Raw genomic sequence first — 15,479 nt, forward strand, 5'->3', positions numbered from 1 at the left:
CAGTCTCAGACTTCTCAAAGAGATGACCTGATGTCCCCTTTCCCAGTCCTGACCCAGCGTGTGGCTCTTCCCAGAGCCTGGCTCAGCTCCTTTGCAGAGCAGAAGGGGCAGAGCAAGAACAGAAGGGGCTGAAAGGCAGAGGGGGACAAGGAGAAAAATCTCCAGCTGCACTTGGGAAGATGCTGATGAAAGTGAATGTGTGGACAAGGATGCAATAGCAATTCAGGGTCAAGTGGCAGGGTCTGCTCCCCAGGCCCTCAGCCACCAAGTGAAATGCCCTTACCCGTCCGAGTGGTTGAGTATGGTTTCTTCACTGCTTTACTATCTGCAGCTTCCATCCAGCTGTATTCCAGGGCTATATTTCCTGTGTTGTGTATCCTGAAACTGAAAAGCAAGAAGGAGGAATAAAAAAACCAAGTCCAATAAATATAAAGCAAATAGTGCAATAACATTGTCTGATGGACTCCTGGTACCACTTTCTGCTGAGGACCATCTTCTTCTCCAGGCACCTCTACTATGCTCAGACTGCTGTCCTGGGTGGCCCAAAAAGTATTTCCAAGTCTGGAAGTTTAAGAGGAAAGGGCCAACGCGGTGCCCAGGACATTGAAGCTAAGAGGCTTACTCTGCACTTTAGGTCTTGGCTTGACTGCAAACTTATTCTTGAGCAGATGAGGACAAGTGACATGCAGTAAAAACAAACCCATGGCTGGTCTCAGCAGAAAGATATGGCAGCACTGAACCTCTGCTGACCACCGTCTCCTGCTTGGCTTTGTATGCACATAAATGGGCTTGTGCTGGTTTTGGCTGGGGTAGAGTTCGGGGAAGCGGGCACTGGCTCAGCCCTGGCAAAGGCAGCTCCCGCTCACAGGGCCCTGCTGGCCTCCAGCACTCACATGTCTTTCCTTGTCTGGTTGGGCAAGGTATCCTTGAGCTGAACCACTATCAGGTTCCGTTTGAACTCAGTGTAGCCAACAACAGCACTGAGGTACACCTTGGCCTCCTGGATGCTCTCATCCACAGTGTAAGCCGGTGCCGGTTCTGGTTCTGGGGCTGTCTGGACCATCTGCAAACAGAGGAGGGAAGAATCACTGAGCAGAGCCCAGAAAGTCAGGCTGACAAGGGAATCTGTTGGCCCCCAAGATCAGCCTCACAGAGGGACTAGAAAGGACCATTCACTTCTACTTTCCTGGAAAGATGACAAGACTGGGACTGATCCGCTACAGTAGTTGTTCCTACCTGTTGATCAAAGCAGTCACTACCACAGCTGTTAATATATCCATGGAGACTATAGCTGCATTCCAGTCCCTGTACTTCAACCTTGTAAGAGGGACTGGCTTTTTTCCTGGTCCCCTACAAATCCAGCAGGTCTCACAATTAGGATTAAGTTTGCCTGCTGGAGCTCTGTGGATGGAGAACCCCAGGACTGAAGACCTCTAGAAAGCGCCTTTTTCTTCTTGTCTTAAGAGCAAGTGCTCTCCAGATGTCATGTGTGGAGCAACAGCCACACTGCTGGGAGCTGGGAGTGGGCACTTTGGGAAGTGAAAGATCTCAGTAGCAAAGTCTCCAACTGCAGATGTGCTGATAGAAAAGAGGATGGTTTAGAGGCCTTAAAATGGTCCAGAAACTCAGACAGGACTTTCACCCAAGATGAGTATGTTTGGTAATAATGACAATAAAAGCAGGAGTCTCTGGAGATGATCCTTCTCCAGACTCCTCCATTCTGTCATACAGTGCCTGGGCTACTCCATGATGAGATATCCCACACAATACAGAGACCACAACCATACTCTGGTATCCATGCAGACAAAACTCGGAGTTCACCAGTATGTGCAGCAGAAGTGTATTTCTCTCCACTTCAAAAGAAGAGACATGGTGCAAGAGACTTAACTGCTCGTTGGTGAAAAGGCACCTAATGAGATGAAGAGATTTCTAACACCATAAAATGGGATAAAATCATATAACGTTGTCTCCCATTCAACATGGGCTGCAACACTTGTGCTTGTGGCACAGACTGATAGTTTGTGTGTGGCTAAAGGTCTCTTGTCAAAAGGCTCTTGTGTGATTGTATCTGGTCACTGTGCATCTCCCCTAGAATGCACTGCTGCTGAACCCCACGGCTGCCCAATGTCCAGAGGAAGCAGGAGCTGCTCAGCCAGCAGTGATGGTGTTATGGTGGTCTTTTTGTAAAAGCTAGGTTGGCTTTTTGCTGTTTTGCTCCTTACCTTCTCTTTCTCAGGCCAGCTGGCTGACATGTCCTTCCTGGTGGTATCCTCCATTGTGACAATGCACATTCGGTCCTCCCAATCCTGAACCATCCTTTGTGGTAGCTCAGAGTTGGTCTTGATCACCTTACATTTCACAGGGTGCCTCCTGAAGGTGGCTGGAACATTTGATTTCAAGGTGACTGTGATGTCCTTGGCATAGCCAGGATGGAGGTGTCCCATCTAGGGAGAATCAGGCAGTCAAGACCAAACTGGAAGGAAGCACTGCCAAGGGCAGGACTGACAGCAAAAGGGACTGATGTGGTGAGGTGCTGTGCCAGGAATCTGCACCTCGGTGTGGATTTATGTGAACTCTGATAGACAAAAGTGTGAACAGAAGGTGCCACCTCCCATAACGTGAAGCCTTTTCTGCAAGGCTGGCAGCCTTGGCCCAGCCAAGCCAGGGACTGCATCTCCTACATGGATGGCACTGGAAGTGGCTATCACTGCTATGTCAGGACTCCCTGCCAGCGCCCAGGAACAGCAGGGCAGGGCTTGAGCAATGGGGAAAGGGAGAGCAGTCCACGCTCACCTTGGGGGAGAACTGGAATGTGGCGTCTGCCTCCCACTCAAAGCGCATGACCTTCATACTGGTATGGTTGGTGATGGTGAAGGTCCTGCGGTAGGGCCTCCCGACAGGACAGTCCCCAAACTGGATGTGATTCAATCTGACAGCTGTTAAGGAGGAGAGCAAGAGATCTCAGTATGCAGGGAGCTCCACCCGCCCCTTTCACGTGCACAGACAGCTGTATGTTCAATGCTTCCTTGCTCCAAGCCTTCCTCCCCGTGGGAGGGAGTTCCCCAGGCCTCTCCCCATCCCACCACTTTCAGAGAAACACTCTGACACATCCCTAAGCCAGCGACATGCAGCATGGCACACGCTGCTCTGCATGCATGGCTACCACAGCCACAGGCCACCAAGTCCCGTGGCTGACAGCCCAGGCCTGGCTAGAGAAAGGACACACTTGATCAGATATTTTCTTCTTCCTTGCTCCACCTAGGCAGCCTCTCCTCTCTTACCATCAATAATGTCTTTCTTCAGACTGCGCTTAGCTCTCCTCTCATCTGTGTCTTCCTCTAGTCCATCAAGGGTGAATTCATCCTTGTGGCCTTCACCCACCAGCTCTATTAGGGTCTTCTTAGAGTAGATGTCTTCCAGTAACACACAAATCTTCCCTTCCAGATGTTGAGTCAAGGTGGGTTTGAAAATGACGTCAATATTTGTTGATTGCCCATGATGCAGAAAGAAGAAAGGCTTCTCTGGGGGCTTGCTCTCTGCACAGCAATGGAAATCAAAGTGATACAGCTCTACAGAGGAAATACTTCCATAGGATATATGAAGAAGAAGAGGTTGAAACCAGCTGCCCTCTACGCACAGCTTCTACCCCAGTGGTTCCAAACCCTCTTCCTATGTTCACGAGACTGCCACCTCCAGACACATCAGCACTTAGAGCAGCTGAACCTCACGTTGATGCCCAGCTGTCATTCCATCCGCTTCCAGCCAGTTCCAGCCATATGGAAAGCTGAGCCAGAGAGTGCTTTTGGCTTCTGCTGGCTGTTTGTGTGCTCAGGGGCTGCATCTGTTCCAGCTGGTACCTTCCCAATGCAGCAAATACCTCAGAGGGTCCACTGAGGTAGTGACAGTCCCCCACAGCTCAACCCACCGTGTCTAGAAGAACTGAACAACTTCTCACAACTTTCTAGGAGGAAACCCTGCAAAAGGTCCCCAAGAAAAGCTGGGGGGACAGAGAGCCCAAGGAAAGAAACTGTGTCTAACATCTGGCTGCTGCTCAGAGAAGCCAAGAGCAGGGCACACGTTTTCCCTCTGTGCATGATCACGCTTCATGGTTAATAAATTTACCATTTCCAACGCAGTCCTCTTCCACATCTTCAGTGTAGAATCTCTCGAGTGTGGAGCCCCTGCCTTTCAAGAAGAACGCTCCGTGCTCATCCTCCAGGTGTAACATAAACTGAGAAAAGGGAACAGAGAGCACAGTGATACTGGTGTGAGTACAGGATGGCACAGGGACTGACACCGCAGTGCTGCTGGTCCCGCAGGGGAACCCAGCACCTCTCCCACTGCAAACAGCCCTTAGCACAATAGGTTAAGTCAAACCAGCCAGGAAAAAAAGGGTCTTCAGAGACATCTGGATACCACTAACACAGAACCAAACGGGACAGAAAGTAATGAGCAGATTGTATTTAAACCACAACTAAGTTTGCTTGAAATGTAGTAAACTAGAATCAAATGCAATCTAATGGAACTGGGAAATCACACATCACCGTGAGAACAAAAGGTGACGAGAGACAGGGGGGAAAATACTCCATCACCACTCCACCTGTGTTTAACTTAAAGAAGAAAGACTGGATGGAAAATTCCCAAGAACTCCCTTCTTGGATGTCAGTCACTTGCTTAAAATTAATTTCTCACACCTCTTCTTAGGTGTGCCATGTTTTCTGGGACCCTCCCCCTGTGCCACAGGCATGTGTTCCCAAACCAAGCCATTCCTTGTGCAGGTTCTCACCTTGACAGGTACGATGCCATTGTTATGGATGACCAGGGGGAGCATCTCTGTATCCCCCACCCGGAGTCTCTTGAAGCGCAGCACAGCATTTCCCCTCTTGCTGCGAGCACTTGGGCACACGACTGTCACCTGTGGCTCATGCCCCTTCCCACTGATGGTGAAGGTCAGGGTTTGGGGCTTAATTTGCACAGAGCTGCAGGAGAGGCACAGAAACAATTTCAGCTGGCACTAACCCATTTCTCTCTGGGCAAGTGAAGCAGCAAGCGCCACCCACAATGTTTTCCCTGCCTGGTGCCCCTGTACCCCACAACACAGCCCCCCACCAGCCTCTTCCCAATCCACGCAGGGCCATTCACAAGAGGAATCTGCTCCAAAGAACCAGAGCCTTCCACAATAACAGTTAATAATTTCACTTAATTGAATCATGCAGTACAGCAGGTAAATAATGAGGCACTAGATGAGATATGGCAAATCCCCTGGCTGCAGGGAGATGAGACATCTGCAACAAGCAAAAGCACAGCAGGAAAGCAGTACAAAAGCAAGGAGGCAAAAGTAAATCATCACCATCAATAAAGATAATTTCCAAGAACAGTAAAATAGCAATTTTGTATTAGGAATGAGACTTCTCTTGTTCCAATTCAGCCACTAAAGGGTTGAGGAAGAACAGGTCAAAGCCCCACTAGAGAGGTCCCAGGGCAGAGGAACTGGGCTCCTCTTTCAAACCAGCTCCAATCACTCACATAAAACCGCTTAATGAATGCCAGGGAACCACAGAGGATCACTTAATTTTACAGAATCTAAGAGGAAATTTTGACTGCTGACTTGCTGGCACCAAACTGTTCATCTCAGCCTTTGTCCTTGGAAACCTGCAGCTCAGCTGCAGCACATCTCAGTAACTTCCAGTTGGCTACCTAATATTTCTGTGTCTTCATAGTTCCTCCTCCAGGCTAAACCATCAGCCTCATTTTTCTGCTCTTTCTAACAGCTACTGCCTCCCAGATCAACTCATGCCAAGTACTCTGCCTAAGGCTACTGAAAGCATTAGAGCTAACAAGAGATCTGTGCCTTCCCAGTGGAGAGGCAGTTTTCAGTGAGGCCTCCCCCAGTATTCCACTGGCAATTTACCTTTTTGGGATGACAAGGGAAGCCTTGAAAGTACAGCTGTAGTTCTGCTTCTCTGGTGGGGTGAAGGTCACCGTAGCAACGGCATTGGATGAGCCAGGAATGGACATCATGTCAGGATACAACTTGAAAATGTTATTGATAGGGCTTTTTTCCTTGGGGAAACCCAGAGAGAAAAGTTAGGAGAAAGCACCTTTCAACATGACACAGTTTTATTCATAAATGCATTACTGAGAACAGCCCCAGACAGTGTGTCATCCTTCCTGCTTCCCGAGGCAGGCTCCCTCTCTCCCAGGGAATGCTGACCTCGTGCTAAAGCATTGTGTGTTTTGAGTGCTGGCAGCTGCCCCAGCATATATGGAAGGTGGGCGCTGCATGGAAAAACCCTGCAAATAACCTAGAACTGGCCTTCAAAGAGAAGGAAAAGCCAGGGAGCCCGAGGAAATGCTCTGCTTTGAGCCCTGGCATGTCAGTTCATAACAGCCCCTCTCTGAGTGTGCTTCCCACTGAAGACCCAGAGGTGTGAGCCAAAACCTTGCTTGGGACATGCAAAATTCAACACAGCTGTTCCCTGGCTCTGCTGCTCTCCCTTGCAGTTTAACCTGCACTAAGCTAGACTAGTCTGGGCCACAGGAAACAATCCATCTGGAGAACAAAACAAACTCTCACAAGGCCTTTAGAGGGCAGCCATCACCTTGGCCTCTTGATCTTACCTTTCCAGGCAGGGGTTTGTTGGAGAGGACCACGTCACATGGCAGACCACTTGTATTGTAGACACTGAAATGAGCTTCAGCCTCTTGCCCAACCAGAACCTTGGTGAAGACAAATTTGTTCTCTTCTCTGACAAACAGACCCGTGCCTTTCACTGACCGCAGCTTGCAGCTGAGGTTGGTGCTGCTGCAGATCGGGTACTCCTCAAAGTTTAACATGACATCCTCAACAAGTGCTGTGGACAGACAAAAGGAATGAGCGTGGAAAAGCCTCCCTGATGAATTTATCCGCACCCTGCTGGCCTCTCAGAAGGCTTGATGAGCCCCTTCTGCCGATGTGACTGCTAAACCCAAGCTTGGGTGGGGGAGCTGGCTGTGAGGATGGAGCTCAGTCATCCTCAGTCTTAGAGAGCATTGCTTTCCTTTTATCCTTCCGTGCATCCCTCTCAGCCTGGGAGGGATGAGTCCACTGGTGGACTTGAAGAGGGCTGGAACCTCTTCAAGGATTTTAAGGTGGGACACCAGGGCTAGTGTGCCTCTCTATCCTAGCAGCAAGTTGAGGTGCTGATCAGCAGCAGGTGTGACCAAGGCAACCTATGGACAGGATGTACCTGGGAGGCAGGATTCGGCAATCAGGGTAAAGGGAATGCCCACGGGATTGTCCTTGGGGTCTCTGCCCATGATGTCAATGTAGAGCTGCTCCTCACATGTCCCCTCCTGCCCTGCGAGGCATTCCACTGTGATCTTCTGCTGGCCCCACGGAGCGACAGAGCCGGAGCAGGGGGACACCGTGAACATGCCAAGACTGAGGTAACCCTGCAGAAAAAGTTCCAAGAGAGGCTGATGGCTAATAGCTGTGCCCTGAGCACCCCAGCAAAGAGTATGTCCTGCCTTGGCCTCCAGCTGGGGCCAAGTACCCAGTCCCAGGGCAGGGAAGGATGAATCCATGGCCCAAAGGCAGCTCCAGGCTGAGACCAACCAGCCAAGAGGAGCTGCAAGCCTGTCACAAGTGACAGAGAGAAAGGAGTTTGTGTGTAAAGAATGAAGGTGGTAGCTGTGATCCTTCAACCTCCAGAGGTAACACAGGACAGTAGAAATGGCTGTGAGAAATGATGGGAGAGAGGTAAGGGACTGGGAAGAAGAAAAAGCAATGTGTTCTGAGCTCTGTGGACTGGGAGTTTAGTGGGGGATGTTTTTGCTTCTGTGGTGTTCACACACCTATGCTGGCTAGCAGCTGTCAAACACAGGACCTGCTCCCCTCTGTTGACCCCACAGCTCCAGGTCTGAGCCAGAGTACAGGACTGTCAGTGGGACTGAGCACATCCTGGACTCCATCCTGCAGACTACATCCCACCCTGTGGTGATCAGCCCCCAGCCTGGGCACAGCAGCATGTTCTCACATCCCCTGCAGCAGCACTGCTGGGGAGCAGGAGTCACCCACCTGTGAGGAACTTGATTTCAGCTTTGTAGCCAATACAGCAGATTCCCCTTGGTTTGAACTGTGGAGAAAGCAGAGGTGTCTGTCATGCTGAGCTCCCCTGCCTTTCTCTGAGGTCAAAGCTGGCTTTCCTCCCCACAGAGGAAAGCCTTCCTGCTGCTGATGGCTCCCAGAGAGCAGCCTGCAGCACCCAGTGCTGCAGAGAGCAGCTCTACCACCAGCTTCATAGTACACATGGGGATACCAAGGTGATGTTTTGCTCCCTCTCCCCAAGCCAGGGATGCAGATGGATGATAGCCCAGGTCTCCTGGCTGCCTGCCACATACCAGCCATGGGGTGGTGCCTCCTCAGACAGGAAGGGTGGTGCAGGGCTTCTCATACCTTTTGCTTTCCAATGCAGATGCATCCTCGGGTGCTTGGAGGATGTGGAATTTGAAGTTGAGCATGCCTCTGTTCTCCAGCACGACAGTCTGGGTCTTCTTGGTGCCCTTGAGCATGGCCCCAAAGTTGATGGGTGAGGCAGGCTCAATACTGTACTTGCTGTACACAGCTTTCGCTGTCACCCTCACTGGGATGGTGGCAACAGTCTGGCTTCCTTCCCCTGAGCTGGCATCTGTCACCTGTGTGCACAGGAAGGGGTGGTAAACAAAGCCAAGAGGCCAGCTTGCTCTACCCCAGTCGCCAGCCTCCACCCCAGGCCTCCATCAATTTACCCTCCCTGTTTAAGCACCTCCTCCAGAGTCAGATTCTCACCTCCACTTAGGAAGCCTCCCAATGGTTTTGAAAGACTTTGTGTATGTAGGAGAGAGGATTTTCCAGTTAAAGCCTTCCTTCCTTTAGATACCTATCCTGTTGATGCTCCCAAAACACCGTGTGATAACAGAGCCTGGCCCAGGGGGCTCACCTGGCAGTACAGGATGGGTTTGTTCTTGACGACCATTTCCCTTGTGGGGTGGACGACCATCTCAATATTCACACCAGCCTGGGAGGCAATCAGCATGCCCGACTGAGGCTCAATAGTGAAGTGGGATGCCAAATCTTGCATCCTGGGACCTGCATTCTTCAGCACAAAACTGAAGGGGAGAAAGGGAAGGAATGGAGATCTCTGCAGTTAAAAGTATACATCCCACCAGCACAGCCAGGACTTTGTATAGGATTAGGGAAAAAAAAGAAAAGGGAGAGTCCAACTCTGCTCAGGGAATCCTGGATCTTGTCAGAGAGTGCAGGCAATCACAAGGTTACTGCAAGAACCCTTGACACCAAAATTTTTCATTCACTTCTTTACAGAGTCTCAGAAAGAGAAAGGAGGTGACCATCAAAGAAAGGCAATGAATCTCAGCATTTCAGTGGCTGACATTTCTGGGACTCTCCTTTGGGTTCCTCCTGGGCCTTGGAGAACTGCTGGTTTATGGCTGGATTCTCTGGTAAAATAGTTGAGATTAGAGAGCCCAGGTTTTTTATTTATCAAGAGGTAGCCAGCATTGAAACACGTTCTAGCCATTGACAGAGGCAGAAGGCAGGCCTGGCAACCCCAGGAAATGTTCACTACCAGGCAGCTGGACTCACCAGTACTCAATGTTGTACATCCCTTTGTTCTTTAGACTCAGGACTTTCTTCACATTATCCAGGACATGAATGGTTCCAAATTCCAAGCTTCCATCTGGACCTGCAGAAAACCCGCAGAACAAGGTCAAACACGGTATTTGTGAGCTGCTGCAGAATACACCAGGTCACAAGCTACATGGAGGTCTTGGCACAAAACCCTTTTCAGCAAGTTTCTGTTCTTGAAAGTGTTTTCCAGCTACTTGTCTGCCCGTTCTCTTCTTACTCAAAATATCTGCAAGCTTAGTAGCTAAGCCTTAGGAGCTTGGCTTCCATTTCCTCACTTCCAAGCACAAATCCAATTACTTTATATGCTGTGCTGAGCCTGTGGCAGTTGCCAACTGCCTGTTCACATCTCTGTGGTTTCAAAGCCCCCAAATCCAATCTGCACGTGAAGCTGTACACTTCAAAGGTTAGAGGGGAGAGACTTAAGGCTGTAAGTGCCCTGATGAGGTTTTATTACACACAGCTTGCAGGGTATGTGCTTTATGTATCCATCCCATCCCTGCATCCCATCCCATCCCTGCATCCCATCCCATCCCATCCCTGCATCCCATCCCATCCCATCCCTGCATCCCATCCCATCCCATCCCATCCCATCCCATCCCATCCCATCCCATCCCATCCCATCCCATCCCATCCCAATTGCTTTGGTCTCCCACCTCCCAAGGCAGTGCAGTGCACCTGGACTGCTTTCTTTGGGAGGCATCCACTGACCTTCAGGCATGTCGATACTCAGAGAAACATCACAGACCTCTGCAGAGATCTCAATGTTTTCAGCCTGAACAATCCCCAGGATGTTTGATGTATCTGAAACCTGAAGCAGCAAGAAACAAACATTGTTCAGATGATTCTTTTAGTAGACAGCCTGTAAGTCCTTGTCTCTGCTGGCTGCTTCCTCTGTGGCCTCCCTGGCTTCACAAATGTTGGTGGACTCCCATGCTTTGTTCACCTGCTGCAGTGGGATTCTGCTGCAGAAAAAAGCCCTATCAGCCCAAGTCTGTTCTCCTACAGCAGGGAATGCTGCTGCCAAAGCATCCTTGAGAGGCACAGGGATGTAAGAACAACCACAAGAACTGTGAGGTGTCTCAGAGCAGATGGCATTGACATGCCTCTCCAATCACCTAGCACCCTCTCTGAAACACAGCCCCTAAACCACGGGGAACAAAATCCCAGCGGGAGTGTTTGTTGCACTATGCAAGAGGTTCAGACAAAATCCAGGAGGAATGTAGAGATAACACTGCAGTCTGTACAACCAAACAACAGCCTTCAACCACTCACAGGGACAAAGTGGTTGTGGTACAGGCTCAGGATGCAGTGTCTGGTTATCTGGGTAGATGTGGATGCACTGCATATCCTGGCAAACGCTGTGTAGAGGCAGAGGTTGGGGTCACAGCACCCTTGTGTCTGTCAGGTGCAGCTCTTCCTGAGTCCACCCCTAAGAGCACACAGCTGCAGGGCAGGGCCCAGTCCCTCTCACCTCTAGTCGCAGGGTCTTTGTTGGGGGTTGGTTCTCTCCCTTTTCCCTCTGTTGAATTTTCCCCATTGTCATGCTATAAGATACCTGTTGACTGGGCCCTGCTGACAAGGGGGAGGAGAGAGAAGAGGGAAACCCTGCGAGATTCAAACAGCCAGAAGAGGAAGCGGAAGGCTCTGGCTCGCCCCATTTCCCCAGCAGAGTTTGGACGAGAAGGACGATCGCCGCCTCTGACCCATTCCTGCCTTCCCAGCGGCGGGAGCCATCCTCACTGCTGTCGGACCCTGCACTGCTGCCTTCTCGCTGTAACCTGCCACCATCCAGCACTCTGCTGAGCATCGGGACCGACGCCGTGAGCGGAGGGCTCTCTCTCCATCTCTCTCTCCCACCTGGGACAGCGCTGCCATCACCCCCAGCCCTCCTGCAGCTCTGCGGGACCTGCCCGTCCCCAGAGCCGGGAACTGCAGCTCAGGGAAAAGGTGCCTGCAGCCAAAAAACACTGGGACTGAGTTACTGTTTTGTTTGTGGGTAATTTTATAGCTGTTGTTGTTCTTGTTTGTCTTGTTAGATATACTAGTAAAGAACTGTTATTCCTACCCCCATATCTTTGCCTGAGAGCTCTCTTAATTCCAAAATTATAATAATCGGAATAATCACATTTTTTTCAGTCCAAAGGGAAGCTTCTGCTTTCCTTAGTAAACACCTGTCTTTCAAACCAGGACAATGACCAGCTATGTTATCCCCAAGACCTCATGACCATCTATTTTCCCCTGGATGGCCTGAGTTCAGGTTTAGCTACTTGATATACAAATTTAACTATTTAGATAGGAGAAACAGAATCAAACCTTAACTTTGTTTTGCTTTGCTTTGACCCTAGAGGGCATTTGTTTTGACATTTGGCATTATTAAACTTGCCTTGTTTCCAAACTGAGAAGTCCTACTCAATCACAGTTCATCTACTTTCACTCAAGTAAAATCTCACTCCTTGTCTCCTCCACCAGGAGCAACTCATAAGTAGGTTTTAAACAATTACTTTGTTAATAAAAATAATTCTCTTAGCACCCTAATTATATTAGTGACTGATGGAAATGGTTTAGACTCTGTCATCAATTTACAGCTCAGATTCTTAAGGAAGCATCCTGAAAGAGATGATGCCTATTACTCTTAGCTCGAGTATGTGTTGAATAGAAACTGTGCACTTAAAAGCTACTTACACCACTGAAGTATAAAAAGAACTGTATTTTCTTACAGATACAGGCTTTGAAATTCCAGATAAATTTGTGGTTGGGTATGCTCTTGACTATAATGAATACTTCAGAGATCTAAATGGAAGTACATGCACATTCCTCCACTGCCAGGTGCCAGGTACCTACCTACCACAGGTACCCAGGGAGAATATTTGCTTCTACTCAGAGCTTTTCAACAATTAAAAACCCTTCAATCCCAGCTAGAAACTTCCACTGAAAGAGCAAAACCACTTTTAAAGTGACGAGTTGGTAATGCAATGTAGGTGCATAAGAAATGTTTGTGCTTCACCTTTTTCTAATTCTACTGCACAAGTCTCATGGCTCAGCCATGCTGCAGGACATTCTGACCGCCAGGATGGTGAGCAGCATACAGTCTGCAGCCCCATCTGAAAGTAAAGTAATTGCAATTTGACTTTAATTGGATGTTTGTCTGTCTTAGTTCAATCCCATGTTGCTCTTTTGTCACCAGTCTTTAAAGCAGCCACGCAGGAGCTCCGTGTGAAGGTTTTCTGTACACTGAGGGATAACACGGCTGTAAGATCCTTCTTCCCTTGTTCCATTACAGCTTCCTTAGGCTGCACAGAGTAGTAAACTTTGAAACATCATAAAGTAAAAGGGTTGATAATTTTTTCCCTCCTTTATTTTCAAAACTACCTTCTTAATTCTGGTTGACTCAGAAAGTTTTTCACTTCAAAGTTGTTTCACTAAGACAAAACACTTCTGCTGAAGACACAAACAATCTGTGGTATTACTCAGCAGCATGGAGTATGCACTCATTTAACAAACCTAAGTTCTTTAAAATATATAAACCTATGTATTACAGATAAACTTGGAAAGAATATTAAAACCCCAAGTTTACTGCAAGTAGGAAACTTGCAACCATTATGGTTCCAGCGCGTTTTAACTGCAATGCTGGTAATACAACTGAAAATCAGTCTTGCATTTCATTCGAAGACAGAGGTTGATAAATATTGCACTTTTTGGTTTTTCTTTTAGCACATCTTTATTCTGAAATAGAATGACAAAGAGAAATAAATACAGGATGTGGTAATGCCAGTCTTCTGGAGCACCAATTCCTGGCTGCTGATTAGGTGCTGAACCATGACACCAGGAAATTACTTCTGCTGCTTGTGTGTCCCTAAGAAGAACGGGAAGGTGCACGCTAGTGCCCAGGACCTGCAGCTCGCTGACTGGCACTTGCACGATGCGCCGAACACAAACTGTTGAGACCCTGGGTTTTCCCGTTCTGACGGGCGGCGCGGAGCTGGGTGCGAGGCTCTGGCGGTACCGAGCGCTGCCGCCGTGCCCGTCACGTTCCGGGCCCCGGAGCGGATCGCTCCCGCTCGGCCCGGGGACCGAGGGGCACCAAGGCTGGAACAGGCGGGGACCGAGCGGGGATCGAGGGGGGGAACGAGACGGGACCGAAGGAGGGAGCGAGGCCCGGCCGGCTCCGCCGCCCCCGGGCCGGCCCCGCCCCGCCTGTCGGGTGCCGCGGTTGCCCGGTAACCGCGAACGCGGCCCCTGCGTCTGCGGCGGCTTTGTGGCCTCAGCACCCGCTGAACGCGCTCCTGGCCCGCTGGTCGCAGCCTGAGCGTGTGCGGGCGGCCACACTGCGCCAGTGGCCAAGTGAATTGTTCTCAGAGCTTTGGTCTCTGAGGGCGAGAACTGAACTCGCAGAGCTTTGCTCGGGCCCTGCGAGCCGATGCTGAATTAGGTTTGAAGGTAAAGGTTGACTAAAGTTGCACTTTTTGGTTTTGTCACATCTGTGCTCTGAAAGAGAATGCCGAAGGGAAATACAGGATGTGATAATGCCAGTCTTCGGGTGCAGCAGTTCAGTGGCATGTACTGAACAGGGGCTGAGTGGATGAACAACATATGGTCTACTGATTGGGCTTTTTTTCACTGAAGACATGCAACTTTTCCGAAGTATACTAGTCCATACATTGGTTTCCCTATAGTGACTACTTACACTGCCTAAAGGTGAACGAGTTCTGTTCAAGTTTCAGTGAGTTGTTACCATCTGGTTACTAAAATTATTAGGGAGACACTCCTGAATTAAGGAGTAAATGAGACCATATGCCAAAGTAAAGAATCTGCATTTCATGGAAATGGGAGGAAGAGAGAGAGAAAAACAAGTAGAAAAAGGGAGGGAGGGTGAAAGGCGTTTGGGAAGGGGGGGGACAAAGAGTGTCAGAGACGATTAAGTAGAAAATATCACCATACCTCCCTGGGGTGGGGCAAGTTTGACTCTTGTCTCTTGGTACTTTTGAATAATATAGAATCTTTAGCACCAGTACATCCTTCGAGTCTGCCATGAACTGGGCTCTGGATTTTCAGATCTGTTGTGTTACTTTGCATCCCATGCAGTCATCTGGTGCAAGGCCTCAGGCGTGGGTCTGGGGGCACTTTGGTGGGCTATGACACCCCCTCAGCTGCCCCCGTGGGAACGTCCTCTGGATGTGGTCTCGTGGGAGTGGGGAGTTTTAGAGCTAAGCCAGTTTGTGTGATGGAGGATGGGTGTCCACTGCCTATTGCCAGAGGTTACACCACACCCAAAATTTCCTCCTCCTTCTCCCTCTCTTGACGGGAGGTTTGTGTGCAAACCTGGCCTCAGCAGAGGAGCCTGTGGCTATGACTTCCCCACCCTGAACCCAGACAGAGCTGATTTTCTGGACAGCTGCTGCGTTTGGCTTTGTTGTGGATACATTTTTCTCCCTCAGCCTTGTTTACATCTCCCCAGACATGAGATAATAGGACAATAGTGTTGCCTGTACCTTGTCTCAAGTTCCTTTAGGCAGCTTAGCTCACAGTCCAAAGTTCCAGCCAGGAGGCATTTTCAGCGAGGGGTGAGCCTCAGTGGTCACAGCTTCTTCATACAGTTTTGTCACAATGGGCAAAAAGTCCTTTAAAACAATATTTAAGCCATTCGGCATAGCATTCCAGTCTCTCACAAGTCCTGTGAGGAGCAGCTGAGAGAGCAGGGGTTGTTTAGCCTAAAGAAGAGGAGGTCCACTCTACCTATTTTAAAGTAGTATTTTAGCTACAGCTTTGTCTCTTTTAACTATTATTAATTTTCAGATTTTTAGCTCTGCTTTTC

At 49.5% G+C, this 15,479-nt stretch overlaps 1 protein-coding gene across 1 annotated transcript in view; it reads left to right on the forward strand.

The window, feature by feature from the left end:
* The first annotated feature begins 13,586 nt into the window (after positions 1-13,586).
* Positions 13,587-15,479, forward strand: part of LOC134048163 (hydrocephalus-inducing protein homolog) — a 76,679-nt gene continuing 74,786 nt past the window's right edge. The window contains exons 1-2 of the mRNA XM_062499762.1: positions 13,587-13,884; positions 14,040-14,104. Of these exons, the coding sequence (XP_062355746.1) occupies positions 13,587-13,884; positions 14,040-14,104 (363 nt within the window). The remainder of the gene's footprint in view (positions 13,885-14,039; positions 14,105-15,479) is intronic.

Source organism: Cinclus cinclus, chromosome 11, assembly GCF_963662255.1.
Source record: "Cinclus cinclus chromosome 11, bCinCin1.1, whole genome shotgun sequence".
Taxonomy (NCBI): domain Eukaryota; kingdom Metazoa; phylum Chordata; class Aves; order Passeriformes; family Cinclidae; genus Cinclus; species Cinclus cinclus.